We start from the raw sequence: 20,437 nt of genomic DNA on the forward strand, positions 1-20,437 counted from the left end.
AATGAAGGTTACTCTGCACATAAAACTGTACAAGCCATTGCATCTCCCCTCTGCGAGCTGGGGTTCAAATTCCTGCGTCCAGAGGCAATGGCTATGCCCTGTTGCCAGGTGCTGAGAAGTTACTTAGTGAGTGCTTGCTGTGACGTGACAGTTCAGTTCAGGAAACAACTCAGAAAGGAGCCTGAACATCTGCAATCATTATGATACACACCCCCAACCTGTGTTCGTAAAGCTTCTTTTCCAGCCATCTTCTTTGATTGCAGCATTATTATTCCCATTTTACAGATGAGAAAACTGAGGCACAGGGAGGCTAAGGAACTTACCCAAACATCAGGGGACGGGCCCAGGAAGTGGAGGGAGGAGCAGTGAGCAGAGGTTATGGGGAGTTGATTTCTGCTCCATTTCAGGGAGAAATTCTTGACCAGCAGAGCTGTTCTCTTGGAATGAGCTCCCAGTCACCAAAGAGGTATAAGTAGAGGCGACATCCATCAGTCAGGGAGGCTTCTGAGCAATCCCGGCCCCAGGAAGATGTGTGTGCGACACGCGGGCTTCCTACCCACATCCTCACACTGCGAGGACAGCGTCCTTTCGTGGTCTCAGAGCCTTTGCCCTCAAGGCAGCAGGGCAGTGTGAACACCACAGACTGAGGTTTGAATCCAGTGGGACCACTTCCGAGCTGCAAGAGTTTGAAGAAGTAACTTTACCTCCTTGGCCTCAGTTTCCTTATCTGTATAATGGTGTTGTGAGGATTAGGGCTAATGCAAGTAAAGCACCGAGCCTAGAGCTCAAGCTCGCGTCTGGCACTTAGGAGGTGCTTAATTACTGCTCCCCTCACTTCAGCTCATCCTCCTCTTATCATACGTCCAGGAAAGGGGGGAGGAAACCAGGAGCTAAGAAGCTGTGTGGGAAGGGGGATCATCGGAAGAACCCAGGACTCAGAGCCGGGAGCACCGGGTTCGACTCCCAGCTCTACGAACAACAGGCAGGGGCCGTGGGCCAGTGGGAAGGGCTTTCCCTCCTCTGTTTCTGCGTCCACAACACAAAGGAGATCACGTATGTAAAAGCCCTGCATCCACCAAAGTGGGCTGTCTTTTGTTAGAAGAAAACAGATGGACCCATGCATCCAGGAATGAACCCGTGATTGTGGGGCTGAGGAAGGAGCCCCACCGGACCTAGGCAGGACCAGGTGAAGCCCCAAGGGCTGGGATAGGCTGGGAGAGTCAATGCTAGCGATGGTCAGGGCAAGGCAGGGCTGGCCTCCAGCCCACAGGCCTATCTCTCAGGCCAGGCTGGGCAGCAGAGAATAGGCCATTGTTTCTGATCCTCAAACACTTTTCCTGTCCCCCCCTTGCCCCTGCTCTCTCCACACCGGCCCCTCCTCATGTTGAGAACAAAGATCTCCTGGAGGACCTGCCCACCCGTGCAACACTGCCCTTCCATCCAGGCCCCTGGCCACCTGGCCCAGGTCTGAAGAAGCCAGCCTCATCATCCCTGAGATGGCAGGGTCACCTGGCCCTGGCCCTTCTGCTGTGCCTCCCCACCCCCTGCACCTACAGGCACCTCAGACCCCCACTCCCCACCCCCCATCCATGCATCTGACTGTCCTCCTCAGGGGCGGGGCTGGAGGAACTGACCCCACATCCTTCCTCAGCCCCCCTCCAACTTCTTGTCCTGTTCTCCAGGAGAAAGGGAGCCTGAGGGGCCGGTGTGGGGGGGGCTTCCCTTCCCCCATTTCCCTGTGGAGCAGTGAATAAGGAACCAGAGCTGAGTTGGCCTGGAAGGCTCCGGCTGAGAAAACTCTTCCACGCGGCCAGCCCTCTTTCCAGAGCCTGGAATTCCAGAGGCGTTTCCGGCCCTGACAGCTGCCTGCTTCTGGGAGCCATGCTCTCCCTGTGGGCCTCACAGTCCCACCCTCTAAAATACCCTTGGGATTAACTCCCATCCTGACCCTGCTGCTCCCAAGAACCCACTGACACCCAGGCATCACCTCAAGAAACAGCCAAGCAGGGACAGCCAGGGACTAATCTGTCATCACCCAGCCCCCAGGCCACCCGCCAGCCCCAGGCCAGGCCCTGATGCCCCAGCAACTCAGTCATCACTCCAGCTGACACCCCATGGCACACACACCCATGTCAGACACACACATTCAGTGTACCCAGCCTGGCTCTCACACCTTCTGGTTCGCACAGCTTCACATGTCTGTGTAGAGACTTGTCCCACCTCCTCCAGGCAGCCTTCCTGGAAGCCCTGCCAAGTCCATGCTCTGTCTGAGCCTTAACTCTCTGTGAGCCTGTCTGCTTCATCCTGTTAGGCTGGGAGCTGGCACACAGTAGGTACTCAACACATGCCCATTCACACTGAAGGCAGCCATGGGGTGTGGGGCGGCCAAGGACTCCAGCTCCACAGCTGACTCGCTGTGCAGCCCCGGCAAGGCCTACCCTCTCTGGGCCTCAGTGTTCTCAGAAGCCCACTGAGGCCCTGAAACTTCCACCAATTGTTGACTCTTGGGGATTTGGGGTAGGCGGAAGGAACTAGGAAGGAAGGGCTGAAGGTTCCTTCCAGGAAAGTCTCGTCCCCTGGCTCCCCTCAGAGCACGTTCCTGTCCTCAAGGTCAACCAGGGGAAAATAACTTGGGGCCAGGCTGCCGTAGGCCTCTGCTAATGAGAAACCCCAGTAAGGATCTCAAGGCACCTCAGGGTCTGTGACACCTGAGGGCAGCCATTGCTGGGGAAAGGGCAGGGGCCCAGACTAGCCCACACCACAGAGGGCCAGGCACAGCATTCAGGGCCTCTCTCCCATCCTCCACAGTAGACCCTCCCCAGCTTATCTTCTCCCCCCTCGAGACCAGCTCTCTCCCCAGCTCCACCTGTGGGCAATCTTACCCCAAGGCACAAGGCCCAGTTCAAATGCCACCTCCTCCAGGAAGCCTCCCTGGACTTCCTCAGTGAGTCCTCTGCCTCCCTGGCCCCTTCTACCACTGTTTTGGCCTTTCAGTCCTACCAGTTCCCTGGCCTCTGTCTTCCTCACCAGACAAGACATATCTCTGAGAGCAGGGACTGCATTCCTTACTCACCACTGCCTCCTCACAGGGTACCCAGCCCAGGGTCTGGCCCACAGCAGGCGCTTACTTAATGTGTGTTAAATGAAGTCGCCTCCTGGGAAAGGAAAGTTCTAACAATAGTAATAATAATAGCTACCCTTCATTGACCATCACCTACAGGACAGGTAGTGAATTTTATGGCTCATCACAAGGCCCAGGCGAGGAAGCGGCTTAACCAAGGTCACTCAGCTAGTGAGAGGCAAAGCTGGGATTTGAACTCAGGTTGGTCTGACTTGGAAATGCATGCTGGGTGATAGAAGTGAGAGCATGGGGTAGCCCCCTTCGCCCCACTGCTAGTCTCCCCAAGCTGGGGAACTAGCCTGCAGTACAAATCACTTGGAGAACCCAATGCTGCCCCCTTCCCTGCAATGCCCAAGTGTGTCTGAGGCCCTGCCGGGAGTCCAGCCCATGGAGAGTGTCCCTGGAGTGGTCCCAGAAGGAGGACACCTGCCCTCATGGTGGTTGCAGTCCAGTTGGGGTGAAAGGGACCCCCTTCCTATGCTGGCTGTGACCATTTGTTCCCCAAATGCGCCAGGAGCACAGACATTACTGTCTCATTGGAGAGCTAGCTCACAGAGTAACCGATGCCAATATGGACGAGGGACCAGGAGCAGGGGAGAGGCTCACTCTGAAGGAGGGCCTCCAGGAGGAGGTGACATTGCAAAGCAGCCTTCAAAGATGTTTTGCCCAAGGGCAACCAATTGATGAACGTGAGGGAGGTGTGTGCCTGAGAAAGATGACGACATGCTCAGAAACTCACGTTGCTCAGCCGAGGCCAGGTATGAGTTGATGTAAGATCATGAACAGGGAATGAGTGGGTGGAGGGACCCATGTAGGTACAGGCGGGTGGGTAGATGGCTGTGGGTGTGGGCAGTGGAACAAGGGATGCTGGATGGATAGAGTGTGTGTGGGGGATAAATGGGTGGGTAAATGGATAGGGGTGGAAGGAGGCATGGGTGGGGAGGTGGATGGATGGGTGGGGGGTAGCTAGATAATGGATAGGGCTGTAGGCAGTGGGTCAACTGAGGTGTAGTGGGTAGTAGGATGGCGTAGTGGATGGGTAGTAGGTTGACGGATGGGTAAATTGGTGGTTAAATGGATGTGTAGAAGGGTGGGTAGATGGATGGATAGGAGTGTGGGTGGTGGGTGGGTAGATGGGTAGTAGACACTCAAAAGACAGAGGACTGGGGGAATTTTCTGGCCGTCCAGTGGTTAGGACTCTGCACTTCCACTGCAGGGGGCATGGGTTCGATCCCTGGTCCAGGAAATAAGATCCCACATGTCTCGTGGCACCACTAAAAAAGAAAAAAAAAAAAAAAAAAAAGACAAAGGACTGAGACGAGCAATCAGTGGGTCATTGAGCAGATGCATAAACTGACCAAAAGCTGAGCCAGACTTTGGGATGGAAATGATGCATCCTCCTAGGGAGGGGCTGGCATGGGGGCTGATAGATGTGGCCAACTCACTCAGCTCAAGGCTCCCACTCCAAACCTCACTGGAGCCTGGTGGGCAGCCACTGGCATTCCTAGGTCCCCAAGAGGGAAGTGACCCCTTTAGCTGTGCCCTGCCCCCTCCACCCTAGCTCCATAAAGGACTCCCTGCCCAGAAACTGCCTCCTTTCCATAAGCCCCAGGCCTCAGCCCACCCAGTCTGCAGGGTGAGCTGAGGCAGCAGCTGAGCTCTGTGATTATGGCTCAAGGGGCCTGGTTCCTCAGCACACAGGAAGAGAGGGGGCCTCCTGAACTCCAGGCAGCCGGTCCCACCTAGCGGCTCCCAGTCCCCAGCTGGGAGGCATTTGTTCTGCATTCTGCACGCTGATTACAGCTCTGCCAGGGTTAACCCCTGCGCTCCTGGGCACAGTCTCTTGACAAGGGAAGGAAGGGGACCACAGGAAATGGGGAGAGGAGAAAACCATGGGAAATGGGGACTGCCCATCCCTGCATCTTTCACAAGGATGCCCAGACCTCTCCCTTTCTCTCATTTTCCGGAAGGAAAAACTGAGCTGGATCCTTAAATCAGGAGTGAAGCCAAGAACAGGAATGCAGCCTATATAGAGAAGTACTGTTCTTCTATCTGGAGAGAGGCTTAGAATGAGGGGAGAGCGCCTCTCAGCCTCAGTTTACCCATCTGTAAAATGGGGCAACGAATTTCTAACTCACAGGTTGCCTCACAGAGAGCTAGCAGAGACAAAGTGACTGGCACATAGTAGGAAAGTTCTTGTTGTTCCTTGCCTGCCCCTGAGCCCCGAGCTAAAACAGATAGAGAGTATGTATGGCAGGTTGTAACTTTCTCCATTAACACTGCTCTCTCAGCCATATCTCTGGAGCTCTCAGCAAGTAGTAAATACCCATGAGCAGCAAATTTCCACGCTGGTATTATACCCATTTTACAGACAAGAAACTTGAGGTTCAGAGAGGCCAAGTGCCTTACCCATGGTCTCAGGGCCTCTGACATCACACCAAACTTTGCCAGCTGCTCCGGGGATCTTCTGACTAGATGTGTAATTTATTGTCTAACCAGGTCACCTTTGAGAGTGAAAGGAAGTGCTATTAATAATTACACTGGGGAAAAAAAGAAAAAAATTACGCTGGGACAGTAGGCATCAGCTGGGACCGTCCTGGGCAAACTGGGAAGTATGGCCATCCTGCCACAGTTGGAGGCTTTGGGAAAGTCACTTTGCTTCTCTGCAAAATGGACATGATGGTAGTATTGTCCCTACAGGGATCTCATGAGGATTAAATGTGATGATGCATGTGAGGTGCTACAGGGCCTAGTATGCATTAGATGCTCAATAAATACTGCTTATTACTACTGCTGTTAAGGATGATAACCACAGAGCGCTAGTCCCTGCCTCCGTCACTGTCCTTCACAGACGTTCTTGGCTCACAGCAAGAGCTTCCAAATTCACACTTGATCACACTGCTTGCTGGCTTGGTGAGGCAGGACACCTGGCCCAAGTTTAAGCCCCCAACGCCTTGCCCAAGTCTCTCCCAGCACTTGACTGTGCCCCCCATCTGGGCCTCTCAGGGGCAGCCCCCCTTCCCCCATGCTGAGATGTTCCAAATTTTCCCGGGGCAAAGCACCTTCAAGCCTGACCCCAGGGAAAGAGCTCTGACCGACTGGAGTCTCGGTGCTACTGCTGTGTGAGCAAGTGCTGGAATTCTCTATACCTCAGTTTTCCCATCTGTCCAGCTAGGGAAATAACTCCTCCCTTGGTGGACAGCATGAGGATTCTGGGAGCCAATGAAAGAAGCACAGCACTCTGAACCGCAAAAACATCCCCCTTCCACGTGTGTGTAAATATGGCTCCTCCTCCAGCCACACCTGCCTACTCCATGTGGATCCTTAGCTTGTTCTGTCTCTTGCCAGGTGTGTGTGCATTTCCACTGCCCTTCCCTCTGCCTGTGTGTCCTTTACAAGTTAACTCTGGTATCACCTCTTCTAGGACACCTTGCTGAGCCCTGCCCCTCTCCTGCAGGCTCTGTTAGGGGTCCCTTTGGGCAAAGACAGCCCCAGGTCTTCCTGCCTGTCCTCGGGGGGGCCTCACAGTCACAGGGAAGTATCAGAGGAGGTCAAAACAGCATGAGGCAGGGATCAGAGATCTATCTCCCCTCCTTGAGGATGGCACAGAGTGCTGTGCCTGGCTGATTCCCTGCCCCTCATGGGTGGGGTTGAGGGGTGCTCAATAAAGCTTTCAGAACCCATCTATCTGAGGTGTGACCTCATGTAATTGTTCAGCAAGATTCCTAGGTGCTGACACAGCAGAGAACACTTAACAACATAACATCTGATGCTTGCTGCTATTATGCCATTTTACAGATGGGAAAAGCAAGGCACAGAAAGGCTAAGCAGTGACCAGAACAGAATAGGAAGCCAGGCTGTTGAGTTCGTTCCAAAGTCCACAGCCTTGACCACACACCACACCACTCTACCAGTGGCCTGCACCCCAGTCTGGCTCATGTCTGTGTCCTGGTACCCGCGGGGGCCTGTACTGGAGCAAAAAGAAAAGGGGGGGTAGGAGAAAGGGAGTGGGTATCTCAGCTTGTAGAATTTAAGGTCTAAGCAGGACTCTGGCATTCAAGGCCTCTGAGATCCGGCTTCCCTGTTCCCCAAACTCCCGCAGGGAGCGGCTGAAGAGCCCAGCAGCGAGAGTTACCAGGTCAGGGCGTCCCAAGGCCACGCAGGGAGCTGGTGGAAGAGGACTTGGGATCCGGGGACCGAGTCACCTCGCCCCGGCAACCCGCACGTTCCCCGGCCCTCCCTGCCCCAGGCAGCAGGCAAAAGCCTGACCTGACGCCCCCGCCGCTCCCCCTCCACCTCTCGCCGCCGCCGCTCGGGGCGGCGTGATCGGTGCCCGGGACGGGGGCCCGGCCCCGCCCGCAGACGGGAGGGGAGAGGCGGGAGGAGGGAGCGGGCCCACACCCCGCCCCCGCCCCCGGAGCCAGCCCGCGGAGCCCGAGGCCAGGGCGGCGCAGACCGGCCCAGCCACTCGCCCGGGCTGCGCGCCGGGACGCGCTGCCGCCGCCGCTGCCGACGCGTCCGCCCTTCGCCCCCCGCTCCTGCGGCTCGCGGAGAGAAGGTAACTGCGAGCTGCCCCGCGGGTCGTCGAGCCCTGGATGGGCGTGGACACCGGCAGGGGGATCGCGGCGCCGCGAGGACTTGGCACCCTCCGCTAGGCTCAAGGAGCGGGGGAGGGGGGCCAGCCTGCCAACGTCTCCCCGGGTGCCAACAGGCAGGCCCGGAGCGCTGGCCGCGGGAGCGGCGCCGGGACGCTCCAAGTTTTCGGGTTGTTTTGCAACATTCCCGGCGGGAAGAGTGGGGCAGAGAATTGGAAAGTAAAGCGGGTTGCGGGAGGTGGGGGCGAGTCGAGGGCAGTCTAGGCTCCTTCCTGCCCTGGGAAAGGAAGGGAAGGAACGGGGAGGGGGCTATGTGTCGGAATGTCTGGCCCCTTGGCGAGGCCGGCGCGGAGAGCGGGAAGTGGGGGGTACCGCTGGGGAGATGGTCCAGGCACCCTGCCCCCTCCCCAACCGCCGCATTCCAGGCCGGAGCAGCGGATGAGGTCATCCCGTCCGGTTCCCCTCGGGCCAAGGCAGCCGGCTGCCCCCTTACCGGCGGAGCGACCCTCCGCATTCTAACCCCGTACCTCCCAGAGGGAATGTTTTCTGGCCAAAATCTTTCCCGGGACTTCCAATCCCGACTGCCCTCGAGATTTGTTCTATTCTTGCCGAGACAGGCAAGACTCAAGAAGTTTGAAACCCATTTTCTGGATCGGGAAACTGAGGCTCAGATTGGTGAAAGGACTGGCCCGGAGGCCACAGCCGCGCGAAACGCGGCGCAGGGACTGGAACCGAGGACTTGGGGAGACCCTGCCGGAAGCCAGTCAGCCTCGCCGAGCCAAAGGCTGATTCGGCTCTAACTTGGGGTGACTGGGCAAGAAGCGTCTCCCCCTCTTCCTCCTTCCGCCCCTGTGGCCCAAGGTGCTCTCTCCTACTACTATCCCCCTTGACGTTCTGAGAACGGGGTCTCCGCCGCCACTGTGGACAGCTTGCTACCCTCTTTCTGGCCTCAGTTTCCGCGTCTTGAAGTGGCTGGACTCTGAGGACCAGAAGAAGGCAGCACCCAGGGAGTTAACCCCTTGTTCCAGAGGCCAGAGCAGCCCTAACAGAGACAGGGTCCCGCTGCGCATTGGCAGGGGGGGCGTTACCCAGCGGGACACTTGCGAGAGGGGGGCTATGTGCAGGGAGTGGCCTCCAGGTTGAGAGGTGGTGCCCGCTAGGGGCCTGCGGGTGACCCCCAGGTGAGCGCTAGGGTGCCGCGGCCCCCACACCCGCCTCAGCCTTGCCTCTCCCCCTCCCCCCACCTTCGTCAGGCAGCCCTGGGCCTCCTCCAAACACAGGTGCCTCCACAGCGGCCCCTGTTGGCCTTCCCTAGCGCATGGTCTCTGCTTCCGGCCCCAGACCTTGTCCCTGTGGTCATCACTGCTATTGAGCTAGCTCCTACCAAGCACCCAGGCCCGACTGTCCCCTGTAGGGTAAACATGAGGACTCCTGGGACGCTGAGGCTGCACGGGGACCACTCTAGCACAGGTCACAGACACCGAATCTGCAGAGCTGAGTCTCCTGCCTCCCAGGCCTGCCCTTCTGTTCTCAGCGGCTGGGCATCTGCCCGGACCCCAACAACTCTTCCCCGCACCCCTGGAGTCTTCGCCCACTCCCCTGGCATTTACTATTGATGTTGGTCGACTCCTGGGGAGGTTCCCAGCCACACCACTGTTTTTTGTTCTCTGACCTGGGGCAAGTCAGTTCCCTTTCTGTGCCTCATTTTTTCCATCTGTAAAATGGGTATTTGTGAGCATTAGCAGGTAGTAATCCTGGACGGGTGAGGGGAGATAGGCCATGTTCCTGGACAGCCGGAGCCCTGCTTACTCCAGGGCCAGGTGGGGCACACCTAACCACCAGCAATACCCAGTGGTCAGCGTCAAGTGCCAAATAGGCTGCCATCAAGGGTCCCCAGAATGAGAGCTATTACTGTAAGAATGTTGGCTTTGAAACCCTGACCTGCTTCAGGATCCAAGGGTTTGACAGCATCTTCCACTCTTAAAATTCTCCTGCGAGAGGACCAGCGTTCGATGCAGTTCTTGTTTTCCACGTGGGAAAACAGGTCCCCAGTAGCAGTGCCCTGCCCTCGGCTCCACAATGCCACAGGTCTCTCTACAGCAGTGGGTGGGGTAGAGATCTTTTGGAGGTGCCCAGAGACATTTGGGAGGTGGGGGCATCACAAGATTGGGGCAGAAGCTGGTCTCACAAGTGGCCGTGGGTGTTGGGTGGGGGCTGAGCCCCTTTTGCTGAGAAAGGAGGTGCTGCTTCTAGAAGCCAGGGAATTGGGGGCTGGGGAGAGGTGGGTGTGGCCCCATGGCAGACACAGTGACCCCTCTTCATGACATTTCAGGATGACACCCTCCCCCCCTCCTCCAGAGATTTAATCCTCATCTCAGCAGAGCAGGGAAACCTGGCCCATGGCAGGTACCTGCCATGTGACCTTGGCCAAGTTCCTTCTCTCCAAGCCGTGGCTCTTCCTGTAAAATGGGCTAACCCTCCAGCTTTTCGGGGCTGTTGGAGAATCAGATGACATCATGTAGTGGCTGGCCAAATGCAGAGTGCTTCATAACTTCAGCAAACATTCCACAAGGACTTCTTGGTGCCGGGGGTGCCAGGGAAAGGGATGATTCAGAACCGCCCCCCAGTGGGGAGGAGTTAGGGTTGGGAGAGGATCAGATGGTGGGAAGGGAAGAGAATGTAGTCAGAAAACAAAGCAAGCTTTGTTTTATTGCCTCCTTTGTTTTTATCTTGTTATTTAACCTATTTTGAATTTCAAATAACATTTGAAGGGCAGAATTGAGGTTTTTATGCTTGGAGGTGACAGCAAAAAAATTTTTTTTAAGTTGACACTCAGATCTAGGTGTTCTTGTTAAGAATCATTATCAACGTCTATCAGCTCAGGTGCCGGGCCTGTGGAGGTAAATGACTTGCCCAAGGTCACACTGTGAGGCCACTGAATCCTCCACCTACCCTCACTCGGAAGGTGACAAGGGGTGAGCCTTTGGCATGAAGGTATCACAAAGAACTCCTGTGATTAAACTGGTATTGATTTGGCACTTGGCCGCCTGCAGAGCCCAAGCTGAGTGCTGGGACGGAGGGAGGAGGGAAAATCCAGGCAGTGGCCCCAGCCTCAGAGTGTGTTGTGATCTGGAGAGACAAGACTGGGCTCCACGGGCCAGTAAAGGCTACGTGAGTCAAAGGCTCTGAGTTGACGTCTCTACCAGCTCTCTCTCTTTTTTTTTTTTTTTTTTGAGGTACGTGGGCCTCTCACTGTTGTGGCCTCTCCTGTTGCGGAGCACAGGCTCCGGACACGCAGGCTCAGCGGCCATGGCTCACAGGCCCAGCTGCTCTGCGGCATGTGGGATCTTCCTGGACCGGGGCACGACTCTCAACCACTGCACCGCCAGGAAGCCCTCTACCAGCTCTCTTGATGTGACCTTGAGCAAGCTTGGCCTCTCTGGGCCACAGGAAAACCAAGTGTGGGAACATAGTCTCATAGGTGTCCTCCAGCCTACACTTTCTATGATACTAGAAGGGGTAGGGTCGGACCAAGAGAAGCTTAGAGAAGACTGGGACTGGGGAAGAAAGTGGGGAGAGATCAGGAGGGGAGGGAGTAGGCAAGAAATAGCTTTTGGCACCAGCTGAGCTTTTTCCAAAACTTGTTCCCCGGTGACAAGGCTTTTGTCAAAACTATGATAATGTTCTTTCCTGCGGGCCTTCTCAGAGCCTTGAATATGCTCAGGCATGTAGTAGGCATCTGGAAAAACCACTTTTGACCACAGGATCCTTTTTCCAGGAAACATCTAGAAGGCGAAGGGTTCTGCTGTTTACACAGCAGTTCACAAAACCTTCACCGGGTTGCTGGAAGACAATTTAACCCACTTAGAAGGGAGGTGACTTACTCAACCCACCAGCAGGAGGCCCTTGGGGTTCAAGGGCTCTGGGGTTGGGAGCCCTGCTTCACCATTGCCTACTGTGTGGCGTCAGGCAAGTCCCTTCACTTCTTTGTGCCTCAGTTTCTCCTCTCTCTATAGAGCCTCCCTCAGGGCTGTTGTCTGGGTTAAATGAGTGATGAACTTAAGCCACTGGCGCTCAGTAGTTGCTTCATCAGTGGGCACCGTATAACGACCGTATAATACTTTTAACCTACACACAGCTTAAGTGTACAGCTCGATGAATTTTTTGTGCCCCTCCCAGTCTATACCTGTTCAAAGGCAACCACAATTCTGATTTCTATCATATTGTTTTGTTTTGCCTGTTCTTAAATTTCCTGTACGTGGAATCATGCGATGTGTCCTCCTTTGTGGGTCCGTCTGCTCAGCATTTTCTCCGTGTTCCCCATCATTTGTTCTTTTTTTTTTTTTTTCTTTACTTGTTGCTCACACCACGAAGCATGCGGGGATCTTAGCTCCCCAACCAAGGAGGGAACCTGTGCTCCCTGCAGTGGAAGCGCAGAGTCTTAACCACTGGACCGCCAGGGAGTCCCCATTTGTTCTCTTTAGCTGTTATTATTTGGACCCAGGATGCCCCCAGGCCTACCACTACTTTTCTTTCTTTTAGGTCTCCACCCCTGGGCAGGAGAGGGGCTGTCCACATTTGAGGCACGTCCGCTGCTTTCTGTGTTCTTGGACAGAACACCTACAGCTGCTTCCACAGGGCTAGGAGCCAGGCCTCAGGGACAGACAAGCCATGGACTTCCCATAGCCTCAGCGTTTGGAGGCAGCACCTTAGGAGAGCAGGGGCGCAGCCTCCATCCACCCCCTTTCACCGAGAAGGAGGGAACTGAGAAGCGGACCCTTAGCCCAGCCCAGCGCCCTCCCCAGGCCCCCCCGTGGGCATGGACCAGCAGCTGTGAACAGCCAGAGCCGATGCCGGGCCCCCAGGGGGCCGGAGGAGCCCCGGCCATGAACCTGGGCAAGCTCTCACCTGTGGGCTGGGTGTCCAGCTCACAGGGAAAGAGGCGGCTGACTGCGGACATGATCAGCCCCCCACTCGGGGACTTCCGCCACACCATGCACGTGGGCCGTGGCGGGGACGTCTTCGGCGACACCTCCTTCCTCAGCAACCACGGTGGCAGCTCACGGGGCACCCACCGCTCGCCCCGCAGCTTCCTGGCCAAGAAGCTGCAGCTGGTGCGGAGGGTAGGGGCACCGCCCCGGAGGATGGCTTCCCCACCTGCGCCCTCACCTGCTCCACCCGCCATCTCCCCCATCATCAAGAACGCCATCTCCCTGCCTCAGCTCAACCAAGCTGCCTACGACAGCCTCGTGGTGGGCAAGCTCAGCTTCGACCACAGCCCTCCCACCTCCACAGATGGCCACTCCAGTTACGGTGAGGGCCTGGGCTATCTGCCGATTTTTCAGAGGCTGAGGCCCAGAGGGTTTGATGGTTCAGCCAAGCCTCCAAGTGAGCTCTTTTCCCCACAGCATTTCAGCTTCCGTGGAGGTCAGGCCCAAACCCCAAATCATGAGTGGAGTGGGGGGGGAACAGGGTGGGAACCTGCTCACTCCCCAAAACACTGAGCTTGAGAGGTGAGGAGATGGGATTTGAGTTCTACCTGCCCCTGAGCTGCCCTCGCCACCCACAGGCTCTTGGCTGGGCCAGCCTGCTCTAGCCCCCTTCAATGGAAGCAGCTCCCTTGTGTCAGAATGATATAGTGGAGAGGCAGAGAGCCAGGGCTCTGGATTCAAATTCTGGTTCTGCCTGATTCCCAGCGAGCCAACTGAGCTCTGCTAAGTCAAGTCCTGGCCTGTATAATGGGCCCCTCAGGGTCATTGCTAAGATTCAGTGAGATAATACACATACTCAGTGTGGCCCAGAATCTGTCACATAGTAGGTGCTCAGGACACAGCTGTTGCTGTGTCGTTACGTGAACAAAGGTTCCTGTAACTTGGCAAATTTGGAAAACCACTCACATGGACAGAAGCCAGAGGCCCTTCCTCCCAGGGTGGGGAGTGGCAGGTGTAACCTTGGCTCCCCCTCTGGACAGCTCACCTGGGAACTGGGGCCCCTGCTGCCACCTGGTGGCCATTTCCTGCCCTGCAGGTTTGCCCCAGCACCAGAGGCACCTCTCTCCATGGGTGATGCTTAGAATCTCACTGAGGGCTATATCTCAGTCCTGGTAGTCCTGGAGCCAGGGGCTGGGACAGAGGACCTTTGGAGGGCATTTGCCTGTCCTTTGGGTCTTGATTTCTATGTAGTCAGACTCTGGCTGCTGGTTCCATCCCTGTGCCCACAAACCAGCCCATATGCTACGGGCTCATGGCAGGGAACCAGGGGTCATACAAGTTCACAGTTGGGACTGAGAGTCAGGAGATCTGACTCTGTGGCCCTGGGCTAGCCCTTCCCCTCATCCCAAACTGAGCCTCACTTTCTTCATCTGCAAAATGGGAATGGGAATTATGTAAATTTCCAGCATTGACAGGAGGATCACACAAGAGACTACGGGGCTCACTGTATTGGAAAGATGGGGGAAACTGAGTCCAGATGGGGGAGTGGCTTGCTAAAGGCCACATAGCAAGCTGGAGTTGGTCCTGGCTTTCCCCTCCCCAGTTCCTGGTTAGGGACCCCAGCTATGACCCTGGTCCCTAACCTATGACCTATGACCCTGGTCCCTATTTCTCTTCTAGGCCTGGACTCCGGGTTCTGCACCATCTCTCGCCTGCCTCGCCCAGAAAAGCCTCGTGACCGAGACCGTGAGAGCTCCTTCCCCTCCGAACCTGAGCTTCGCCGCTCTGACTCCCTCCTGTCCTTCCGCCTGGACCTCGACCTTGGGCCCTCTCTCCTCAGTGAGCTGCTGGGGGTCATGAGCCTCTCAGAAGGCTCTGCGGCCGAGACCCCAGCCCCAGCCCCTGCTGCAAATGCCCCAGCCCCTGTTGCAAACCCCCCGACCCCTGCCTCAAGCCCCCCACCCCGTGGACAGTGCCCCAATGGGGTAACCCTGGGGTTGGGCCCAACGGCCGAGGCGAGGGCCAGCCCGGTAGGAGAGCGTCCCTGTGCACCTGCTGACGTGGGACCCGGCAGGCACTGGGGAGCAGGCTGTGGTGGCAGCCAAAGCAGCCGCCGCTACACTGAAATGGATGCTCGGAGCGAGCTGGTCGAGGTGCTGCCCCAGGCTCGGGCCTCTTGGGAGAGCCTGAACGAAGAGTGGGGGCCACCGCAGGCAGGCCGCAGGGCCCCCGTGCCCAGCACGGTGCAAGCCGACACCTTCAAGTTTGCTGAAGCTGAGGAGGATGACGAAGTCAAGGTGTGAGCTGCTGGGCATGGGCTCAGGACCCCAGCCAGCCTCGGGGCACCGCCTATGAACTCCCCGGGCGCAGAGCCAGCCCCTCACCTGACAGCTGGGTCCCGCCAACGAAAGATGGGAGAAAACCCAAGTTGTCCCCAGACCCCTCCACACCTCTGCAGGACAGACATGGGAGGGAGGCCAGAGGAGACCAGGCTTGTCCCGGGACCTGGGTATTCCCATGGGTCGTGCTGGGCCACCCTGCCTCCCCCCACTGCCACTCTGGACCCAGTAGCCATTCCTCGGGCCCACCCGCCACCCCAGGCCATCCCCACCAGCTGGAGAGCCTGCCTCACAGTGCAGCCTTTGTGCTGGGAAAGCTGCCCTTGCTGGGTGGGGGTGGGGAGCATAGCACATAGAGCCTTTGTCCCCTCTCCCAAAGGGACCGCCTGCCCCAGCTCATCCTGGAGTTGCCCCCAACAGGGTCCCCACTGCCTTTCTGAGAGCCCCAGCCCTTGCTAAGGCTGCTTCCCCGACATTCCCCCCGCCACCCCCACTTGTCCCAGAAGCCTCAGAGAAAAGTCAGGTGTGACCTCACAGTGGGGGAATCCCACTTTCCCATGCACCCCAGACCTGCCTCTGGGTCCTGATTAAAAAAGGCTTTTTTGATAAAAGGTGTCCTGCAAGATGCTTGAGGACCTGGGAGGACAGTGTCAGCGCCACCTGCTTGAGTCCCCTAAGCACTGGGTTTGGAAAGCCAAGGGCTCCCCCAGGGGGCCCCAGTGAGGGGAGGGGCTGAGGCGTTGGGTAATGAGTAATTAGGCCGGAATGAATAGCCCTGAGATAAGAGGCCCAGGTGGGAGCCCTTATCTATAGTTCCGGGAACAGCCCCTGGCCCAGGTGCCTGGAACCATAATCCCACAGGGCAGCTTGGCACTTGCCCTGGTGACAAAAGGGGACAAGCAGGCAGGACTGGTGGCTTAGAGGTGTTCGGGGGCACATCCCAACCCCCATGTGGCAGTCCAAGGACCTTATGCCTCAGTTTCCTCATCTGTATCACGAGGATGCTGGGAGCATTAGAATAGTGGAAAGCACCACAGTTCCTACCACGGAAAGACTATAAAGGTGGATTCTTTTGTTGGTTCTTAGCCTTGGGGGATGAGCGCAGAGGGTTAGGAACAGCACATGGGAAGCGGGGACCCAAGGGCTGGTGATCCCACGTGACTGGCTGGAGCTGGGGGTCAGGAGCCGGAATCCGCTCCGGGGTCTTGCGTTCTGGCGAGGTGCTGCCCTCAGTCTAGCTTGAAGGAGGAGACGTTGAACCCACCCTGCACACTCAGGTAGCTCAAGTGGTTGTGGCCCAGCCTGTTGGGAAAGGTCAACTGGTGCCCGTCTGGCAGCTTCACCTTGAATTCGTTGTTCTCGAAGGTCACGAGGAGCTGCAGTAGGAGGGAAGGCATCAGGGAGGCAGGAGCACCCTGGAAAGGGGCCACGGCAGTGCCTGGTGGCTCAGACGGTCCCGGCCCTTGTCTAGGCCAGGGTGCCCTACCATCTGGGCTCTCCCCTTGATATCCTCCTCAGGCCCCTTCCGCCTTTGACCTCACCTTGACCTCTGATCCCGGGCTGAAGCACATGTGGCTGTCCCGTTGCTCCTGCCCCCAGCTGTTGCCATCCAGTGAGTTGCAGACGATGGTGGATTCATCAAAACGTGGGTTGATATGCAGGTTCAGTTTATCTGTCCCCTGGCCCAGATTAATCACAAAGCTGCAGGGGAAGGAGTAACAGGTGAGAATAAGGGGCCAGCCCTGGCTAAAACAGCTTGGATCGCAGGGTTGACCACAAACTGGAAGAATCACCAAAGGTTGTGTTAATTGAGGTCTGTGCCTTAAAACAAGGGAGGTGACAACTTGATCAGACTTGGCACTGGAGTATCACATTCCATTTAGAGCACAGACTAAGGTTCCTGACAAGAGGGTAACTAATAGTGACATTTCAAGAAATGAAGGTGTCGGGCTTCCCTGGTGGCGCAGTGGTTGAGAGTCCGCCTGCCGATGCAGGGGACCCGGGTTCGTGCCCTGGTCCGGGAAGATCCCACATGCCGTGGAGCGGCTGGGCCCATGAGCCATGGCCGCTGAGCCTGCACGTCCGGAGCCTGTGCTCCACAACGGGAGAGGCCGCAACAGTGAGAGGCCCGCGTACGGAGAAGAGAAAAAAAAAAAAAAAAAAGAAAGAAATGAAGGTGTCTATCCTGAGGGAAAGAATTGCTGTTCTCAACTATCTGAAGACCCGTTAAGCTTGGCCATAAATACTTGGACACCTAAAGTGGTGAGCTCCCTGTCATTAGAGGTATGCAATCAGGAGTTGTGTGATCTCTTGAAAAGATCACTACAGGGGCCTGAGTTAGATAGACCTTCAGGGTCCCCGAGAGTGGGACGTTCTGAGTCATGGGGTACCTTCACTGGGACGTCTCAGACCAGAGGTACCCCACAATTCTGCAACCCTTAGGGACCCACGCAGGAGAGAGGGGTGATTTTTCTCTTGGCTCCTGCACAATGCGTCTGCCTGCACTTCCCCAACCAAAAGTTGATGGACATCAGTCCCAAGAAATGCTGACATTGTCCTGCACACAGGAGAGGCTAACGCTGAGCTGTAACACCTGAGGCGGAGAAATGCCTCTGATTCTAATGGAGAGAAGGCAAACAAGACCACCTGGTAGCCCCTGGCAGCTGTCGCTGGTATAATGCGTGTGAAAGGCCGGCCTCTGACCCTTCAGCTGGGTCAAGAGGGTGGTTCCCCGGGGGTTTGGGCCTTCAGTAGAGGCACCTGACTCGCAGAGGACTGGGTAGAGCTTCCGGGATTTCTCACTTGCCCCTTCAGTGTCTGTTGGGGCCAAGGAAACTGAGCACATGGCATCTGCTGTGAATTCTGAAGCCTCAGATGTGAAAGCAGCCCTAACAGAAGAGGAGCCAGCAGGGGTGTGGGAGGGGGTGAGAGCGTGCAAGAGTGTACAAAAGGCCCCTGGTCTGAGGTCACTCTCGTTGTCCGACCATTTCACGAGGCTGCCCTTCCCAGCCTGTTCCAGGTCTGTGGGCAGCCCCCCTCCCCCTCCTGCCTCACCTGCCCCCCCACTGGCTCACCCATCAGCATGGTCTGCGATCTTGCCCTTGATCTTCAGGGTTGTCCCCACCTTCATGTCCATGTTCATAATCTCAAATTTCCCCTGCACCAACAGAGAAACAACCCACACAAATCAATCACACATGTGCCCAGCGCTCTTCTGCTGGCGAAGCCCATTCACCAACATCATCCCATCCCGACCTGGCTGGCCCCAGGCCTCACTCTCCCTCTGCCCACATGAGAGCACGGAGCTGGGAAGGGAAAGAGCCAGAGTGCTCAGATCAAAGCTTCCCGGAGCCCCCCTCTTGCCCATTTTGCTTCACTCTCACCCACTGCAGCCTGAAGAACAGCCAGATCTGGAGACATAGGGCCCAGCTGAGGGAACCTCAGTTTGCCCATCTATGAAATGGATAGAATGACTCCTGCCCACCTCACTGTTCCCAAACGTGTTCAAGTGATGATGCACAGTGCCCTCTGCAAAATCCCCCAAACAAGGATATGCTTAGTTCTTGCACAAACTTGGAGTCATTTTACTGACAGAAAATGACTGTATCACAGGCAGGTCTAGGCCCATCCCAAACAAAGTATCTATAAAACTCCATAAGTCACATGTCTGAACATGTCCATCCAAATCCCTCTCCATACCTCACTTTCCTCATCTATAAAATGGGCTAATTTGATTTATTCATTCAGAACCAGTTGCCGAGCGTCCACTGTGTGACAGATGCTGTTGGAGGCCCTGAGGTTAATAGCGCCTCCTTTGAGCTGGTTGGGAGGATGAGAGCTCACGTTTGTGAAGCCCACAAATAGGGCACAGGCTGAAAGCAAATCAAGGGACTGTGGTCATTATGCTTACTTATTGCTACTACAGTATCCATCTGCTTCTTATTTTTCTGTCGACCTTGGCACTGTCTGAATTTCCATATAGCAGGGGTTCCCACAGCTTTACTACGGTTAGAGGGAGGCTGTCGATGCTGGGTTTTCAAAGCTCATTATCCCAGCCTGAGAAAATGTCCAGTTTTCACATCCATGGTTGGAGAGTGTGTGGTTGGGCCAGACAGGATATAGCAGCCACCAAATATTTAGAACACTTTATGGGAGAACACATTTACATTGTGGGATTTCTGTTCACTGATTTTTTTTTTTTTTTTTTCCTGGAGGGAGCACACCTGGGAAGCCCTGAACCAACTCGTGGGACCGGGGTGCTGAAAGTCAAGGGCGGTGTCCGTGGGGGGAGGATCAATATTCCCCTGCTGGCAGCTGCCTCCTTTCCACGAAGAAGGAAAATAATCTGCCAGTTCATACACAGGGGTAGGGTTGCCCAGTTCTCCTGGAGGCAGTGCATTTTAAAAGGAAGGCCTGAGGGCTTTCCCGGTGGCGCAGTGGTTAAGAATCCGCCTGCCATTGCAGGGAACACGGGGTTCGAGCCCTGGTCCGGGAAGATCCCACATGCCACGGAGCAACTAAGCCCATGTGCCACAACTACTGAGCCTGCACGCCTGGAGCCCATATTCCGCAACGGGAGAAGCCACCGCAATGAGAAGCCCGTGCACCACAATGAAGAGTAGCCCCGGCTCGCCGCAACTGGAGAAAGCCCGCACGCAGCAATGAAGACCCAATGCAGCCTAAATAAATAACTAAATAAAACAAATTTTTTTAAAAAAGGAAGGCCTGAAAGAGGCCTTGCCAAGCCCAGGAGAGTGGAGCATCACAGCACATCAGACCCTATGATGCCTCAGAGCAGGGTTTCCGAGCCTCGGCACCCTGGACGTTTGGGCTGGATCACTCCTGTGGGTCTGTCCTGTGTGCTGTAGGTGGTAGGGCAGCACCCCTGGTCTCTATCCACCCGGGGCCAGTAGCACCCTCCCCCCAAGTTGTGATGACCAAAAATGTCTCCAGATGTGGCCAGACGTCCCCTGGGTGGGGGGAAATCTCCCTGCCTTTGAGAAAGTGGGATTCAGAGGCAGGAGGCCTAACTCCGCAGATGGGCGCTTAGGGTAACAGCTGGATCACCGGCCAGACGGGATTAAAATTCTCCTTCAGCCTCTCACAGGTAGACAGAGAATGCCTTCCTTAGAGAGGTTATCCAGTCCGTCCCAAAGAGGAACAGGGGCGCCTTGCCACCAAGCAGACCCCCACAGCTGTGTGCCCTGCGGCACGCACAGTCCCCACCAGATGGCGTGAGGACTCTCCTGTCTCCTAGTTGCATGCATCACCCACCAGGACCCTGGGACAGTCAGGGTGGGACTGGGATGGGGAGAAGCACCCCCACTGCCCCTGTACGTCCTGCTGGCTGCCTGGCTCAAACAGAAGAACCCGAGACCCCAAGGCTGCTGCAGGGCAGGGTCATGAGAAAAGCTGGGCCCGGGGTGTATCTGGACAAACAGGGATGCCCGT

General features: G+C 56.4%; 2 protein-coding genes across 3 annotated transcripts; one reads left to right on the forward strand and one right to left on the reverse strand.

Moving 5' to 3' along the window:
• The first annotated feature begins 7,557 nt into the window (after positions 1-7,557).
• CDC42EP1 (CDC42 effector protein 1) lies at positions 7,558-15,597 on the forward strand. 2 transcript variants are annotated; one of them, XM_082636718.1, is made up of 3 exons: positions 7,558-7,679; positions 12,259-13,029; positions 14,328-15,597. In XM_082636718.1, exons 2-3 carry the CDS (start codon positions 12,567-12,569, stop codon positions 14,948-14,950), a joined length of 1,086 nt encoding a protein of 361 aa, XP_082492844.1. In that variant the 5' UTR covers positions 7,558-7,679; positions 12,259-12,566; the 3' UTR covers positions 14,951-15,597. The 2 variants fall into 2 exon arrangements, with proteins under 2 accessions (XP_082492844.1, XP_082492843.1); XM_082636717.1 differs by lacking the exon at positions 7,558-7,679 and adding an exon at positions 11,495-11,685.
• Positions 15,598-15,653: 56 nt separating this feature from the next.
• Positions 15,654-18,137, reverse strand: LGALS2 (galectin 2). The gene is made up of 3 exons (XM_082636719.1): positions 18,061-18,137; positions 16,528-16,687; positions 15,654-16,362 (listed from the first exon to the last, which is right to left on the reverse strand). Exons 1-3 carry the CDS (start codon positions 18,126-18,128, stop codon positions 16,216-16,218), a joined length of 375 nt encoding a protein of 124 aa, XP_082492845.1. The 5' UTR covers positions 18,129-18,137; the 3' UTR covers positions 15,654-16,215.
• Positions 18,138-20,437: the final 2,300 nt, after the last annotated feature.

Source organism: Mesoplodon mirus (genome assembly GCF_964341445.2).
Source record: "Mesoplodon mirus genome assembly, chromosome: 11".
NCBI lineage: Eukaryota > Metazoa > Chordata > Mammalia > Artiodactyla > Ziphiidae > Mesoplodon > Mesoplodon mirus.

Bases quoted from the DNA above. Each gene is read 5' to 3' on its own strand.
- LGALS2 (XM_082636719.1), bottom strand. From the start codon at position 18,128: ATGAACATGGACATGAAGGTGGGGACAACCCTGAAGATCAAGGGCAAG. The intron at 16,688-18,060 runs GTGAGCCAGTGG...CTTCCCCTGCAG, and splicing joins ATCGCAGACCATGCTGATGG to CTTTGTGATTAATCTGGGCC. The intron at 16,363-16,527 runs GTGAGGTCAAAG...CTCCTACTGCAG, and splicing joins GCCCGGGATCAGAGGTCAAG to CTCCTCGTGACCTTCGAGAA.
- CDC42EP1 (XM_082636718.1), top strand. From the start codon at position 12,567: ATGCCGGGCCCCCAGGGGGCCGGAGGAGCCCCGGCCATGAACCTGGGC. The intron at 13,030-14,327 runs GTGAGGGCCTGG...TTTCTCTTCTAG, and splicing joins AGATGGCCACTCCAGTTACG to GCCTGGACTCCGGGTTCTGC.